Genomic DNA, 16,984 nt, shown 5'->3' on the forward strand with positions numbered 1-16,984 from the left:
GGTTGTGACATTCAAAATTGCTTGAGTGTTACTTTACTTGCGATAGTGATGAGATCAAGCACAAGAGAGAGTTGTGAGCATGAGACAGGAAGAAGGATTGTCAGGTTGCCTGGGCTTTTTGGTCACTGCTCAAATTTGTGTGGCGTAGGGAATTGTTGAGGTCGCGCCAGTGTGTAGGGACAAGCGTTGTGAGTGAGTGAGAGAGACCAAGAAAGGCGGAAAAAGAGGGCTTACAATACTTTGCTACAAAGAACAGCGTCGAAGAGGCTTGTGACAGTGTGGAAGTGAATTCTCACATGCAAGAGAGAAGAGTCAAGAGGTGTTCAAGGTTTCATTATGGCACAACTATGGGGTTTAGGCTATGAATAGATGAATCAAACCCAAACTTTGGACTCATTTCAACCCTTAAGACAAATAGAAAACTTAAATGATTTCACCAAATTCAACTAAAATTTACTTAACTCAAGCCCAATTGTGGCAAAAAAAAAAAAAAAAAAGGCAAATACGCTCGCCCTCAGCGCCCCCGCCAACCCGTCCCAGGGCTAACACGAAGGAGGTAAATCACGGGCGGCTACTAGCCTTTGGAATAGTGACTAGCACATAAGGGAGGTATTTATCTCGGCTTTGCCAAGATTCAAACCCCAGAACTTATTATGACAACACCTCATGCGCTAACCACTAGACCCATCCGAGGGGACTAAACTCCAGCCCAATGAAACTTGACCAACTGGAGTTCAATGAAACCTGACATTAACACTCAATAATAGCTCTAAGATAAATTCAGTCATCCTCAAAACAAAAGACTCATTGTGCTAATAAATCACTTGTTAATTAAATTATGATATTTAATTTTAGTAAAAAGAATTTGAATATACATTGAGTATCCATTTGCAACCTATTGTGGTGTAACCAAAAGATAGATCTACTGATTCTCATGTGGTACAGAAAAATAGTACTTTTAAATCAAAAAATTTAAAATCCAAACAAGTAAAAATATTGTCGTACAGAAAAATATAACAAAGGTATACATAAAAGTAAACAAAGTTAGAATTAGTTAAAATGTTGGCAAGTAGACCTTTAGAAAGTGAATATTACTACAATTGACTCGCAAGATGCACAATTTCTCTAAAATTGGGCAAATCATTATGTGTAAGCACTCTCCGACATGTAAAACAAGAGAAAAAAATGAATTGCACTTGCTCAATAAAAAGTTCAACAAAGAATTTGCAATAAAGACACTCTTAGAAGATAAAGTCATGCCTTTTCAATTTTTTTTTTAAAAAATTAATCTTCCGAGAGAAATAAAGAACCCAAGAGAAAGCATGATACCTAGTTGCATCCTTAATTTAAATCCAACACAACGTGCATGAACAATAAATGCAGGTAACTAATTAGCAGACACCGTAAACATCCTTTCGAAGCAACTAGAAAATCAGAGAAAGCTGGAGGAATATAAACGTGCATCCACAATAAATGCAGATGATTTGATTGGCAGGCACCGGAAACATTATCTCGAAGCAACAGGATGAATATTCAGCGAATATAGAGGATCATCCAAATAGATTTGCTGCTAATGATACAGAAATGAGGGCCCATAATGTGCTCAAATTGAGAGACAGAAGATAATAATAAAAAAATGTAGCATGTGGTGCTACAGCGCTATTTCATAGGCCCAACACCATGTGCCCCGACCAGCAAATAAATGAATATCATACTTGTGGTTTCCTGATGTCAATGAAACAAATAACCTCAAGAATCGATCCGATGTATTTGGCATTGTTAACATGTTGGTTGTCAACATCTAAACCATTCCAACGAAACTGCATTAGATAACAGAGGAAGATAAGGATAAAAAAGATGAAATTAAGATCGATCGCCTGTTATATACATGCAGTAAGAACTGAAAATGCAAGTCGCTTACTTACAGTAAACCCTGTTTGAATGTAATCAGCAGTGTAATCCTCCAGTTTCAACAATTCTGTCATGCCATCGTCATCTATGATAGGGTTGTGGTCCACAAAATAGCATCCTATGTCTGTTCTGACCTCCTCTGGAATTTTTGGCAATCTCCTACTCTTCTTGTTCATCATCACCCACACAACTACATAAAGATGAGAAAAACAAGAAATATATATATGACAAGTGACATCAAATTGTCAAACAATAACTAAATATTCATACTTGTAAATTTTCAACAATCTGAAGTGAAGTTCTGCTATGAAAACAATATCAAAATAACATGCAGAAATTAACCTAGTCACTCTCAGAACAGTTTGGTAGTCACAATTATACCAATGTGGACGCATCCCATTTTTCCCAAATGAAGCTACTCATGTATCTACTTGAACAACATCTTTCCCTGGAAATAAATAGAAAATACAAATTTATAAGCCATGGAAACTAAGGATGTCATAGGAGACAAGCATAGCAAATCAAAATTTTCCAATTGAAAACTAAGAAACATTTAATGTATAGGTAATCGATTGGCAGTAACACATAACAAATCAATTTGCGAATGAAGCAATTAAGAACATATAAGGGATAGGTAATCAACAGAAACTAATTACTTTAGCAAAGCAAGGCTAAAGATGTATCAAGTTGTTACAAAAGAAAATAAATATTAAAAAATCTGAAGCTCCTTGATCAAAAAGATTAAGTAGGCTCAGGTCCGTCTGACACATACAACATATGAAAGAAGTTGACTAAAGATGTGACACTACAGTCAAGCTTGAATACTTTTTCTCAGGAGAGGGCAATTTCTTCCAACAACCATAATACTAGAATTTGAACGGCATAGCAAAGCTGAATACAGACATAAAGATGTATCAAGTTGTCAGCTGTTCAGCAACTCTGTTAAGTCATGGCAAATAAGACTACAATGAATTTTTACTATGAACTGAGAAGATAATTGGAAATTTGTACCTTCAAATTCTGGGGCAAGATTGAAATAGAAAAACAAGCGATCAAAAAACAAATAATGGAGCACAAAATAAATTACTCATGTATACAAACTTTCTTAACGATCAAGGATCGACCATTAAAAAAAAAAAACTTTTTTTTTTGCTTTTAACTAACTAGAAACCACAAAATTCTGATCAAAAGGAATATACCAGGAGGGAAGGACTTGCACCTTCGTAACAACTCAAATCAAATTTCTCTTACTCATTTCAGGAGCTGAACCAAAGTCAGCCATGAGCCCAGTACTCCTTGCATGGTTAAGAACAGTTTCCTAATTAGTGCATATATCAAATGGAGTTAGAAAAACAAAATTCAAAAATAAAAACATAAATGAAGCAAGCAATAATCTACAGCCAAAGTGTTGATGGTTCATTAATGTCTATGGAAGCTGTTTGATCTGTCCAATTTCATATGACCTAATGGAGAAATTCTGCCTGAAAACCATTCCATCCAGCATGATCTTCCTGAGCCAAAATGAATCAGCAAGCATGTCCTGCATCCTGGCCTTCCAGTCAATTAGTGCAAACTGCTTCTCTGCTGCCAAGAAGATAGTAGCTATGGCAGCAAAAAGAGAGCTTCAGTCTGACAATTGGTTGTAGGAGGTCCTCGGGGCTGAGGGACCTTCTATCTCAACTATTTGGTATTCAGCGTCCAGACCGACCTTTGAACCATTGACCTTAGGAAGTGCTTGGGCATTTGCCTTAACCTGCATGCATCCTGATGACGAGGTAGGCTTGGCTACAATGCCTCTGACGCCGAATCTGTGAAGGCCTTCATCGATGACCCTTGTTGATTTTGCTGACACCACGGCCGAAGAAGATGAGGCAGCAAATTAAAGAACACATCTGAGAGACCAAATAGTGACAGGTCTAATGAATGCATTTTTTGGATTTTTTTTTAACAACAAACTATCAAACAAAATATGTTAATCTAAATAAGATAGATTCCCCTACAAACAAAGGCGAACATATAAATGGAAAATGAAAGCGGTTAACGGTTAGATGAATCGTCTACCGACTTATAAATTGAATCTTCGATCTCCGAACCAATCGAATCGCAACGAATTCGATCACAAAACATTCATACCAGGCTGCAACTCGATTAGGAGAGCTCAATAACTCAACACACACGCACAAAAAGAAGAAGAGGAAGATCCTTGATCCGAAGGTGCAAGAAATCCGGCTTCTAACTCACTCTTTGTATCCATAATAGAAAAAAAAACGACTGATAATGACTATCATTCACATTCGCAGATACAATTGTTCATCCAAAAGTTCCCTTAATCTATATTTCCAATAAAGAAACATAACAATACAAAATCGAGGTCTAAATTCATATTTTCCAGATCCATTCCGCGAGGAACAAAAAACTACCAGAAACCTAAATGCGAAGGAAGAGTTATCGGAAGAAATGGCGGATAACGGATCCGTTCATACCTCCAGTTGAACGCAAATCTCTGAGAAGAAACGAGACGCTCGACAATTTCCACTTTCCTAACATATCGACATCAAACGATCGTCCGTGATCCCTTTCGCCTTCCCCTTCTAATAGCTGCTGCTTCTTCCTCCACCTCCATCGAGGGATACGAAAACCAAAAAACAAAAGAGGAGACCCTTTTATTATTATTATTATTATTATTATTATTATTATTTCTTCATAATTTCCGACGAACGCGTATTTAAACACACTGCTACTTCTCCGTCCGCATAGCCCTGCACCGAGCACTCTCGACGCCTAGTTCAGATCCTCTGTCCCCGCAACCATCCAATTGATAAAGAAATAGAGTAATGCTAAATAATAAGAATCTGATCAGCTAGAATTCATGCATACATGTATGTACAAAGGTATTTTAGTAATATCATATGTATATATTAATTACATGCATGTATTATGATTGGACGATAGAGAATTCTAACTGGTCAGATTCTGACCAACAAGATTTATTCAAAAAAATGGGTAATGCTAAATGGCCAGAATCTGGTCAGCTAGAATTCATGCATGCATGCATATACAAGGGTATTTTAGTAATATCATATGCATATATTAATTATATGCATGTACATGCATGTATTATGATTGGACAATAGAGAATTCTAGCTGGCCAGATTCTGACCAACAAGATTTACTTAAAGAAATGGGTAATGCTAAATTGCCAGAATATGGGCAGCTAGAATTCATGCATGCAGGCATGTATAAGGGTATTTTAATAATATCATATGCATATATTAATTACATGCATGTATTATGATTGGACGATACAGAATTCTAGTTGGCCAGATTCTGGCCAACAAGATTTACTCAAAGAAATGGGTAATGCTAAATGGCCAGAATATGACCAGCTAGAATTCATGCATGCATGCATGTACAAGGGTATTTTAATAATATCATATGCATATATTAATTACATGCATATATTATGATTGGACGATAGAGAATTCTAGCTGGCCAGATTCTGACCAACAAGATTTACTCAAAGAAATGGGTAATGCTAAATGGCCAGAATCTGACCAGCTAGAATTCATGCATGCATGCATGTACAAGGGTATTTTAATAATATCATATGCATATATTAATTACATGCATGTATTATGATTGGACGATAGAGAATTCTAGCTGGTCAGATTCTGACCAACAAGATTTACTCAAAGAAATGGATAATGCTAAATGACCAGAATATGACCAGCTAGAATTCATGCATGCATGCATGTACAAGGGTATTTTAGTAATATCATATGCATATATTAATTACATGCATGTATTATGATTGGACGATAGAGAATTCTAGCTGGCCTGATTCTGACCAACAAGATTTACTCAAAGAAATGGGTAATGCTAAATGGCCAGAATCTGGCCAGCTAGAATTCATGCATGCATGCATGTACAAGGGTATTTTAGTAATATCATATGCATGTATTATGATTGAACGATAGAGAATTCTAGCTGACCAAATTCTGGCCAACGAGATTTACTCAAAGAAATGGGTAATGCTAAATGGCCAGAATATGGCCAGCTAGAATTCATGCATGCATGCATGTACAAGGATATTTTAGTAATATCATATGCATATATTAATTACATGCATGTATTATGATTGGACGATAGAGAATTCTAGCTGGCCAGATTCTAGCCAACAAGATTTACTCAAAGAAATGGGTAATGCTAAATGACCAGAATATGGTCAGCTAGAATTCATGCATGTATGCATGTATAAGGGTATTTTAGTAATATCATACGCATATATTAATTGCATGCATGTACATGCATGTATTATGATTGGACGATAGAGAATTCTAGCTGGCCAAATTCTGACCAACAAAATTTACTCAAAGAAATGGGTAAATGACCAGAATCTAACTAGCTAGAATTCATGCATGCATGCATGTACAAGGGTATTTTAGTAATATCATATGCATATATTAATTACATGCATGTACATGCATGTATTATGATTGGACGATAGAGAATTCTAGCTAGCCAGATTCTGACCAACAAGATTTACTCAAAGAAATGAGTAATGCTAAATGGCTAGAATATGACCAACTAGAATTCATGCATGCATGCATGTACAAGGGTATTTTAATAATATCATATGCATATATTAATTACATGCATGTATTATGATTGGACGATAGAGAATTCTAGCTGGCCAGATTCTGGCCAACAAGATTTACTCAAAGAAATGGGTAATACTAAATGGCCAAAATCTGGTCAGCTAGAATTCATGCATGCATGCATGTACAAATGTATTTTAGTAATATCATATACATATATTAATTACATGCATGTATTATGATTGGACGATGGACAATAGAGAATTCTAGCTGGCCATATTCTGGCCAACAAGATTTACTCAAAGAAATGGGTAATACTAAATGGCCAGAATCTGGCCAGCTAGAATTCATGCATGTATGTATGTACAAAAATATTTTAATAGGGTAGTACTAAATGGCCAGAATCTGGTCAGCTAGAATGTATACAAGCATGCATATTCAGGGGTATTTTAGTAATATCAGATGTGTATATTAATTACATGTATGCACATGCATGTATTATAATTGGGTGATACAGATTTCTAGCTGGACAGATTCTGACTAACAAGATTTACTGATTTTAATAATATCATATGCATATATTAATTATATGCATGTATATTTATGTATTATGATTGGACGATAGTTATTAGGACAGAGGATGTAAACTTCTCGACGCCTAATGTCTCATAAAATCTTCTGTGCGGCTTAAATCCTATGTACGCGATATTCCCTCGGACCGATCTTGACCATTCACTGCCATCGGTTGAAACTCCGAGGATTTATAAATAGATAATAACTTAATTTTATTTTTTTCAATATTTATATATTTGAATAAATCATTCTTTCGATGTATTTTAATTTATAAATCAAAATCAATTTATTTCTGGTAAGGGCTGGATGTATTTTCTGAATGGGCTCTCCGAACAATGGCATTGATTATGGGTCTTCTCTGATTTCTTCCTTCGTGTAATTATGATGAGCCAGGTAATATTTATAACATGGGAGATTCAATTTTATAAAAATAATTTTTCGATCATTAAATAAATAGGAAAGTGCTCGCATCTCATGATTACATGCTTCATTAAAAAAAAAAAAATCTCTAATACATTATAGTTGGAAATTGAACATTTCTTCCCTGTTATGGTTTCACATAAAAACTTGTATAACTTACTAGTTTTTATTATAAATTAGTAAGGAATTAGTGATGTAATTACTCAAATAATTACATCACTGTAATTATACAAATAAAGTTCTCATATTTTCAAAAAAAAAAAAACAAAAAAAAATTGTCACATTAACGTTCTTACATTGACCCCACATCATATGGAATGAGGTTTACCAGGAGAACATAGGACAAGTGCATGACGACGGGGATGAAATCATGAGATCGATCCTTATCCAATTCAGATAGAATATCATATTTTTATCATCTGTGTAAGTCTAAGGAGAAAATTTTCATATTTTCAAATCTTTACATAACAAAATTAATTAATAATAACATTAAATTTAGAATGATTAATACAGTTCTATAAAAAATTTTCATTGACTATCAAGATAAATTAAGAAGTATTTGTGACGAGTAACCCAAAAGCCAAGCACCTTTAGTTGTAAGTCTTATTTGGAAACAAAAAAAATCTCTACAAATATGGGATAAATCAGTACTTATGACGAACGGCCTAGAAGCCTGACACTTTTAGCTGCAAGTCTCATTTAGAGAAAAAATATCTATAAATATAACGTAATTAAAAATCGAATTATAAATATTTAGAAGATAACTGAATATCTTTGTCACTATATCATAATCTTGAGGGCATAAAATGAGAAGAGCCTCTTGCCTTGGAGTCATTTAATCAACTCCTCGGTTAAACTTCTTATCCCTTACTTCATGGAGCTCTTAAAAAAAATAATTCTAATTAGTTTCATTGATTCTTTAAGAATGATCGATCTGATTTCATTAAAGTTTTCTATCGATCAGGATAAATCAGAAAGTGCAAGTTACGACCAACTCAAAAATTCAACATCCTTTGATTGTACTTCTTATTTAGAAGAAAAATTATTACAAATGTATTATAACTGAAGATCAAATTATGAATATTTAGATGAAAATCTAGATAATCTAATAAGAATATAGTTTAACAAGAAGAAAGAGAAAAAATGTCTTTTTTTAAATCGCTCGGGGCTATAAAATTTAGGACGGCTAATATCCCTACTTAAAACACCATACAAATTATATCTGACTAATAAAAATTATAACTCCACCATGGATGATCTCTCCACTTAAAACACCATAAAAATTATATCCAACTAAAGTCGATGATAGGAAACAATTAATTATAACAATGTGATGCACAGATTGTGATGGTCTTCAGGTCAATGCACTGTAGAGATTGCTTGCAGACAAGATTAGATAAGTATTAAAAACATGTTGAGTTAGCGATTAAGCAGCTTCATTTCACACTTTGAAACAAATATTTGCTATTATTTTGTGTGAATTAACATTCTAAGCTTGGCCTTTTAGAATGTTGAAAAAAAATAGGACACACTTTATTTTCGTTATAATTTAAAATAGCATCTCATCTCATGGTGAAAAGAAAATATATATTAAAAAAAACATTCATCAGATTTATAATAATTTGATCAAAATTACTCAAATATTGATTAAAATAATCTCCATTTAATCAAAGTTAATCAAACGCTTATAATAATTTTAGTCAAAAGTATTACAACAGATAACAATTTTAATAAAAAAATATTATAATTTAAGAAATTTTAATTAAAAGTGATCAAAATTACTATATTATAGAGCAATTTTAACTAAATTACTTTATCTTAAATAAGTTTAGAATAAAATTGATCTAATTAAAATAATTCCAATGAAAACTACTAACTAAAATTGTTATGATATTAGAATAAAAATATTTTAAGAATGAAAGGTAAGATCGGGTTTTCTTTTATTTTTTTTAAGATAAAATCCTTTTTACCAATAATAAAAATAAAGGACATTTTTAAAAAAAATTATTAAAATATTTCTCTTCATGGCAATTATTTTGTTTAATATTCTAAATAAAAAAAATTAATTCCCTTCCCTGCAATTAATTCCCTTCCTACATTAATTTTTTCATAAATTATCATTTTTATACATTTATTTTAAAATCCAAGATAAACATCGTTTCGATATAATTATGCGTGAAAGGAGATATGCGTGTCAGCCCTCTCCATCCAGAACGAACATTGAATATGCTTTTTATGCGTAAGAAAATCGACGAATTCAATCTTTCCTTATTTAACAATACGGAAAAAAAAAATACAAAAATGGATATTCTTGAATCAAAAATCAAAATAGAGGGCAACTTTGTTTACAACTTTAAAATGTTTTTATAGGATCGGCCGATCGATCGAACTTGAAAACTGTTCTATGCTTACAAACGGCCTTTCTTCTACAGATCTCAAAATCTTCTTCTTGAACAAAATTAAAGATGAAGAGCAGATGATGAACAAGGCAGAGAATTGAAAATATAGTAGATATTAGATCTCAATGCAGCACGCTTCATGAACATGGCCGGAGTACTCCTCCGGCACCGCTACCTTCCGCCACGCCGTCTCCCTTTTCTCCATCACGTATGCCGTTAGTGTCCCGCCGTGAGTCTCCAACCCCATCACCATCAGCCCGCTCTCCCACCCCACCAGCTGCGTCGCCACGCGCACATCGGCGGGCACCTCTCCCACCGACCGCCACCGTGCTGCCTCCTCCACCAACGCTGCCACCTGCCCCCCTCCGTCGCCCCGGCACATGTACAGCCGCTGCGCGTCTCCGCCCGCCACGCAAGTCCTCATCCACGGCCCCGCCTCCTCCAGTTCCAGCTCAGCCACATCCCACCGCGCTGCTGCTGTCTCGTCGAGCGCCTCCGCCGTCGGCGAGAACCTCCCCTGCTCCGCTGTGGAGTACCCGCCGACGACGTGGAACCGGCCTCGCAGCCACACCCCGCGGCACTCGTCCCGTTCCATCGACATGTCCGGCAGCGCCGCCCAAGTATCCGCGCCGACGTCGAATGTCATCGCCGATCGCAGCGCGTTCTTCTCCTCGTCGTGGCCGCCGGCGACTAGCACGCTGGCCGCCCCTGTTGCAGCTCCGCAGGCGAAAAAGGAGCGACGCGGGCCGGGCATGGTGGCCCCGCGGCGCCAGGCGCCGGAGGCGAAGTTGTAGACGTGGACGCCGTCGGTGGCGGCCCACGAGTCAGGGTCCCACCCGCCGAGAAGGACCGCCTCGTTGCCGACCGTGGCGAGGCGGCAGAAGAGAGGGAGACCACGGGGGAGGGAAGGGGGAGAAGGGAGGCGACTCCAAGAGCCGGTGGCGGGCTCGAAAAGGGCGAGATGGTAGGAAGCGATGGGAGAGCCACCGGTATCAGAGTCGCCGGGCTTAGCGGCGGAAGTGGGAGAAGCAGAGGTGGATTCGACCTGGGCGAGGGCGATGACGCGTTGGGTCCTGCCGGCGGCTTTTCGCCGGCAGTGGAAGTACGGGGAGTCGATCTCCAGCTTCCACAGGCGACAAACCGAGCGGGCCGCTGGAAAGCTACTGAAAGGGAGACGAATCAGGCACTCTCGCGCGGCATCGTCGGGCAGCCCCGATATCAACATCCGTAACCTCTTCTTTTTCTTCCTTCTCCGATGACAACGAGGATGATGGTGATGAACTGAGCGAAGTGGGAAAACAGAGAAGGCTATTTATAGTTCTGAAACAGCGGAAAAATCTTAACGGCAAGGGATGCAATAATTTAGGGGGAACGGATAAGAGAGGAGATCAATCAAAGTCGCGGATAAGATTAAGATGGAGGCGGCGGCGAGGGAATTGCAACTCCTTGGCCTTCTTTGTCGTTTACTTTCGATATTCCAGATCGCAGACGCTTGGACACTGACTTGACAAGGATCTTAATTATTAGTTAGATCGCTTAATTTACCGGAATCGAAGTGGAACTTGCGAGGCGAACTGATCCAGTTGGAAGAGAAGGAATCGGAAATCCGACAGCGGGGCACCGGGGAAGCAATCAACGGAGGGCACGTGGCCTGAGATGAATGGAAATTGGATTATGTCGGCGGGTGAGTCGTGCGGCGCGTGTTTTGGGTGTCTCGGTCGGATAGCCAAATCCTGACGTCTTGTGGGTGTATTTAATAGGTTAATAATAATAATAATAATAATAATTATTATTATTATTATTATTATTATTAGATCGAGAGACGAAAATGTAAAAAATTAAATAACTAAATCCATTACAAGGGCTTAATTACTTGTATCCAACGGCACTTTCACCTCTCATTTTAAACACCAAAATGGCTTTAGAACTAAGCCTTAGATATCTCACTCACCACTTAACTAATCACATTTTGTACGCGATCATGAGCGAAATCCGACGTGAGCTATTTGACACGATCACAACTCAATTTTTTTAACCTCTTTCTCATTTGCATGCAACAACTTTTTTCTCTTATTTTTATGCAATAATTATAAAATTTTCATTTATCTCTCATTTGATTGCATGCAACAATCACTGTGCTGCTAATTTTTAAAAGTGATGTAGCTGCTACAACATTGTAGCAACTACTACACAATAGTTGCTACACGTTATAGTAACTTCTATATAGTAGCTGCTATAACGTGCAACAATATTATTGTATAGTTACTATATTGTAGCAGCTACTGCATCGTTAGAGCAGCTACTTTATTATTGTAGTAATTTCTGCACCGTTGCAGCAGCTACTGTACCGTTGCAGCAGTTACTGCACCGTTGCATCAGTTACTGCACTGTTGCAGCAGCTACTGCACCATTGCAGCAGCTACTGCACCGTTGCAGCAGCTACTGCACCGTTGTAGCAGCTTCTGCACCACCATTGTAGTAGCTTCTGCATCACTGTTGTAGCAGTTTTTACATCGTTGTAGCAGCTTCTACACCGTTGTAGCAGCTAGTGCGTTGTATCATTATTACCACAATAACTTTTTGCATGTAATAATAGGAGGAAGAAGATAACATTTCATTTTAATTTTTTAAAAAAAAAAAAGAAAAGTTGTTGTATACAGATGAGAGAGATTAAAAAAAAAATTAGCCGCGTTAGACAACTCACATTGGATTTCGCTCATGGTTGTGCACAAAACGTCGCTTAACATATCAAATCTCATATATATATATATATATATATATATATGATCCAGCGGTTAGAACAGGGGACCCCCATTCTGAGGGGTCAATGCCACGTGAGAGTCAAAAGGTCAGGTGGCCGACCGGAGAAGGATGAGCCGACCTCCCGGCCGGCCGGCCTGTGAATAGCCGATGGCAAAAGGGGCCCCGACAGAAGTCGGGGTTCCGGCGCTCGATTGAACAGGAACGAAGGGCCGAGCGGATGTCATGCTCGGCCGAAGACATAATGTAACATACTGCTAGCAATCCCTACATAACATCTTACCGAAGATCTCCCCAGCATGCCGATGCAGAAAGAAGGCCGGACGTGTTGTAAGTGCCGTCCGGCCGGGCGTAAGATGAATGTTGGCCGGACGGACGCCCCGTCCTGCCGGCCGGCCGGACGTCCTGACATGGGATAGGGAGAGAAGGACAAGGGACATCTTATGGCAGCTGTCAAGTCCTATGACTAGGCCATACCCCAAGCCTGGCGACGAGGTGTTCTGCTGTCCCATCGAAGACGTGCCTGGACTATAGTAGTATGGTGTCAGGTAAGCTTTCTGACAAACACATACCAAGGTATAGGCTAAGGACACGTGTTTACCTCGGTAGGCGTGCATGAACTCTTTCACCGCTCTATATAAGGAGCCTTATACTTCGCCGGAGGTACGTGCAAAAAACACCCCTGGAGCCACTTTTTTCACTGCTTGCTTGCCTGACTTGAGCGTCGGAGGGTCGCCGCCGGGAACCCCTTCCCGGCCCGACTTCTGTGTAGGATCGCCGGAGGTTCGTGCAACCAGTCGAAGATCCACGTTAGCAGTCGGGGAGCGTCACGTGCCCAGCGTCCGTTGATTCAGCATTCGGACAGGATCAATTTGGCGCCGTCTGTGGGAACGCTCCTGCATCCGAACGGAAACAATGGACGAGGCTGGACAACAACACACGGTGACGCTTTCTACGGAGGAACTCGACGCTCTGATCGAGTTGAGGGCCGTCAAGCTTGTGGAGCAAAAACAGAAAGCAACAGCCAAGCGGCCTGAGCAGCAAGCAACGTCAGCGTCCGGTGGCCGAGCGGAAGCACCACAGGCCACCGTTGCATTTCATCGGACCCTATTCCGCACCCCCGAAGTCGCGACGACTAATAGAGATCGGGGATCTTCTTCGAATGAAATGCCTAGACAAGAAGACAGAAAAGGAAAGGCCCCCCGAGCGGACTCATCTCCCGAGCAGATTAATCGCCAATTTTCAGAGGCTATCCTACGAGACCCTCTACCCAAGCACTACGTACCTCCGACGATTGGCGAATACAATGGAACCACCGATCCGGATGATCATTTGAGCAAGTTTAATAACACGGCAACCCTGCATCAATACACAGATGGGGTAAAGTGTCAGGTTTTCCTCACCACCCTCTTTGGGTCGGCTCAACGGTGGTTTCGTAGATTGCCGGACGGATCTATCTCAAGCTTCAAAGACTTCCAAACGGCCTTCCAATCCCATTTCGCAAGCAGTCGGCGCTATCAAAAAACCAGTGTTAATCTGTTTGCCATCAAACAGGAAGCCCGCGAATCGCTCCGAGCTTACATCCAGCGGTTCAACAGAGTGGCCATGGACATTCCAACGGCCACCTCGGAGACCATGATGAATGCCTTCACACAAGGCCTCGTGGATGGGGATTTCTTCCGATCGCTCATTCGGAAGCCGCCTCGAGACTACGACCAAATGCTACACCGGGCCAACGAATACATCAACGTGGAGGAAGCCCAAGCAGCCCGGAAAAAAGAAACTCCAACCGAGCGGGTTCCTCCTGCCGAGCGGAAGCCTCACACAGCTCATCAACCACCAAGAGGACCAAGGGCTGAAGCAATCCGCTCCCCCCATGAGAGGTCCCACGTGCAAGAGGTAGCAGCCGAGCGGCCCAGGCCAAAGAAGAAATGGACGCCCATGTTTTGTTCATTCCACCGGACGGACACGCACAATACCAGAGATTGTCGGAGTCTTCCCCTGATCGCCCATCCCGTTCCCCGAAGTGGTGGTCGTCGATCACCATCGTCTGACAGGCGACAGAGAACTCATGGAGCCGATCGGACTATATCTGATCGCCTACAAAGGCAAACTCCCGAGCGGCATCATGCACCGAGACGAGAAGACAATCCCCGGCAGTCTAGGGAGCGGCCCAGACCGTCCGCCCGGGAGGAAGAGAATAGAAAGAACACTTCCCAGGGCGAGATCAACATCATAGCTGGTGGTCCGACAGCTCCAAATCCATGCAGTCGGCTGCAGCTAAGAGCGGGCGAGCGGACCTGAAATCAGTTTCGGGCCCGGGGACTTGGAAGGAGTTGAAGTACCCCACGACGACGCTCTCCTCATCAAAGCGGTAATAGCCAACTACACTATTCACCGTGTATTTGTTGACACAGGAAGTTCAGTCAACATCATGTTTAAAAAGGCGTTCGACCAACTACAAATTGATCGGGCCGAGCTGCTACCCATGACAACCCCCCTATACGGGTTTACGGGTAACGAAGTTCAGCCGGTTGGACAGATCCGGCTGGCTATCTAGCTGGGAGAAGAGCCGCTCAGGAGGACGCGGATAACAAACTTCGTGGTGGTCGACTCTCCCTCGTCATATAACGTCATTTTGGGACGACCGGCGCTCAGTGAGTTCCGAGCGGTCTTCTCCACCTTCCATCAGAAGATCAAGTTCCCCGTGGAGGACAAAGTGGGAGAAGCACGGGGAGACCAACTTGCAGCTCGGCGCTGCTACGTCGAGATGGTCCGAGCTGAAGCCAATTCCGCCCGGAAATCGCCACGGATCGAGGTGAACGCTATAAGTGAAAAGCCTCCCTCTTTAGTTTATGAAGAAAAAGAGGAAGTGCAGATACACCCGACCCGATCGGAGGCCACGACATTCATCGCGTCCGATCTGGAGGCGAATCAGAAAGAAGAGGTGATCCAATGCCTCCGAAAAAACCATGATGTCTTCGTTTGGTCGACACATGAGCTGCCCGGAATTTCACCAAGTATAGCACAGCATGAGCTCCACGTCCGACCGGACGCTCGGCCAGTAAAGCAAAGAAAAAGGGACTTCAACGCCGAGCAGAATGTCATCATCCGAGCGGAAGACCGTCGAGCTCTGACGTTAAAAATCGAGAGACAAGCCGGCGTCTATAAACCCTCCGGGCGGAAGACCGTCGAGCTCCGACGTTAAAAATCGAGAGACGAGCCGGCGTCTATAAATCCTCCAAGCGGAAGATCGTCGAGCTCCGACGTTAAAAATCGAGAGATGAGCCGGCGTCTATAAACCCTCCGAGTGGAAGACCGTCGATCTCCGACGTTAAAAATCGAGAGACGAGTCGGCGTCTATAAACCCTCTGAGCGGAAGACCGTCGAGCTCCGACGTTAAAAATCGAGAGACGAGGCGGCGTCTATAAACTTCCGAGCGGAAGACCGTCGAGCTCCGACGTTAAAAATCGAGAGACGAGCCGGCGTCTATAAACTTCCGAGCGGAAGACCGTCGAGCTCCGGCGGTAAAAATCGAGAGACGGGCGGCTATAAACCCTCAAGTGGAAGACCGTCGAGCTCCGACGTTAAAAATCGAGAGACGAGCCGGCGTCTATAAACCCTCCAAGCGGAAGACCGTCGAGCTCCGACGTTAAAAATCTAGAGACGAGTCGGCGTCTATAAACTTCCGAGCGGAAGACCGTCGAGCTCCGACGTTAAAAATCGAGAGACGAGCCGGCGTCTATAAACTTCCGAGCGGAAGACCGTCGAGCTCCGACGTTAAAAATCGAGAGACGAGCCGGCGTCTATAAACTTCCGAGCGGAAGGCCGTCGAGCTCCGACGTTAAAAATCGAGAGACGAGCCGACGTCTATAAATGTCCGAGCGGATAGCCATCCACGTGATACATTCCGACGGTAAGAGCCGACCGACGACATAGCCTGTTCTTTAAGGCCAACATACGGCCGAGCGGCTCGCTTAGCAAAAATATATGGAAAACCCCTTTGAGGTAAGGTGCAATCCAAAAGATGGTTAATAAGAATTAAAGATGTGAGCACGTGAACGAATGACGTTCGCGCGCCGAGCGGCTATGCAGTCGCATGGCGAAAGACATTTTTTGAAGACAATCGGCTTGAGCTCATGTTAGAGTATGAAGTCGAGCGGAGGAGTTTTAAAGAACACTTTAAACATGACGAAAGAAAAATTTCTTGCAAAAACAAAAGTTGCAAGAACAGAAAGATGATCTATTTACGCCAAACGCTGGGCAAACAAAAGAAGTTACAGCAAAAATAAGTTGTGCCGAACAGCAAGAGTACAAAAACAT

The 16,984-nt window shown here is 41.2% G+C and overlaps 2 protein-coding genes across 11 annotated transcripts; both read right to left on the minus strand.

Annotated features, from left to right (window-relative positions):
* Positions 1-1,451: 1,451 nt before the first annotated feature.
* On the minus strand, positions 1,452-4,556 carry LOC122015470 (palmitoyl-acyl carrier protein thioesterase, chloroplastic-like). Of its 10 annotated transcripts, XR_006120897.1 has the most exons (6): positions 4,395-4,553; positions 3,620-3,803; positions 3,111-3,513; positions 2,254-2,359; positions 1,926-2,101; positions 1,452-1,820 (listed from the first exon to the last, which is right to left on the minus strand). XR_006120897.1 is itself a non-coding variant. In XM_042572375.1 (3 exons), exons 1-3 carry the CDS (start codon positions 2,309-2,311, stop codon positions 1,710-1,712), a joined length of 306 nt encoding a protein of 101 aa, XP_042428309.1. In that variant the 5' UTR covers positions 2,312-3,104; the 3' UTR covers positions 1,452-1,709. The 10 variants fall into 10 exon arrangements, 1 of the variants encoding a protein (XP_042428309.1); XR_006120904.1 differs by having other exon boundaries at positions 2,293-2,359; positions 3,163-3,803; positions 4,395-4,556; XR_006120901.1 differs by having other exon boundaries at positions 3,111-3,756; positions 4,395-4,555.
* Positions 4,557-9,810: 5,254 nt separating this feature from the next.
* LOC122015482 (F-box/kelch-repeat protein At1g80440-like) lies at positions 9,811-11,195 on the minus strand. Its single transcript, XM_042572393.1, has one exon. The coding sequence runs from the start codon at positions 11,124-11,126 to the stop codon at positions 10,017-10,019; it is 1,110 nt and encodes a 369-aa protein (XP_042428327.1). The 5' UTR covers positions 11,127-11,195; the 3' UTR covers positions 9,811-10,016.
* Between the last annotated feature and the right edge of the window lie 5,789 nt (positions 11,196-16,984).

The sequence above is a fragment of the Zingiber officinale genome, chromosome 8B (genome assembly GCF_018446385.1).
Source record: "Zingiber officinale cultivar Zhangliang chromosome 8B, Zo_v1.1, whole genome shotgun sequence".
Lineage (NCBI taxonomy): Eukaryota > Viridiplantae > Streptophyta > Magnoliopsida > Zingiberales > Zingiberaceae > Zingiber > Zingiber officinale.

Bases quoted from the DNA above. Each gene is read 5' to 3' on its own strand.
- LOC122015470 (XM_042572375.1), bottom strand. The intron at 1,821-1,925 runs GTAAGTAAGCGA...TATCTAATGCAG, and splicing joins ACATTCAAACAGGGTTTACT to TTTCGTTGGAATGGTTTAGA.
- LOC122015482 (XM_042572393.1), bottom strand. From the start codon at position 11,126: ATGTTGATATCGGGGCTGCCCGACGATGCCGCGCGAGAGTGCCTGATT.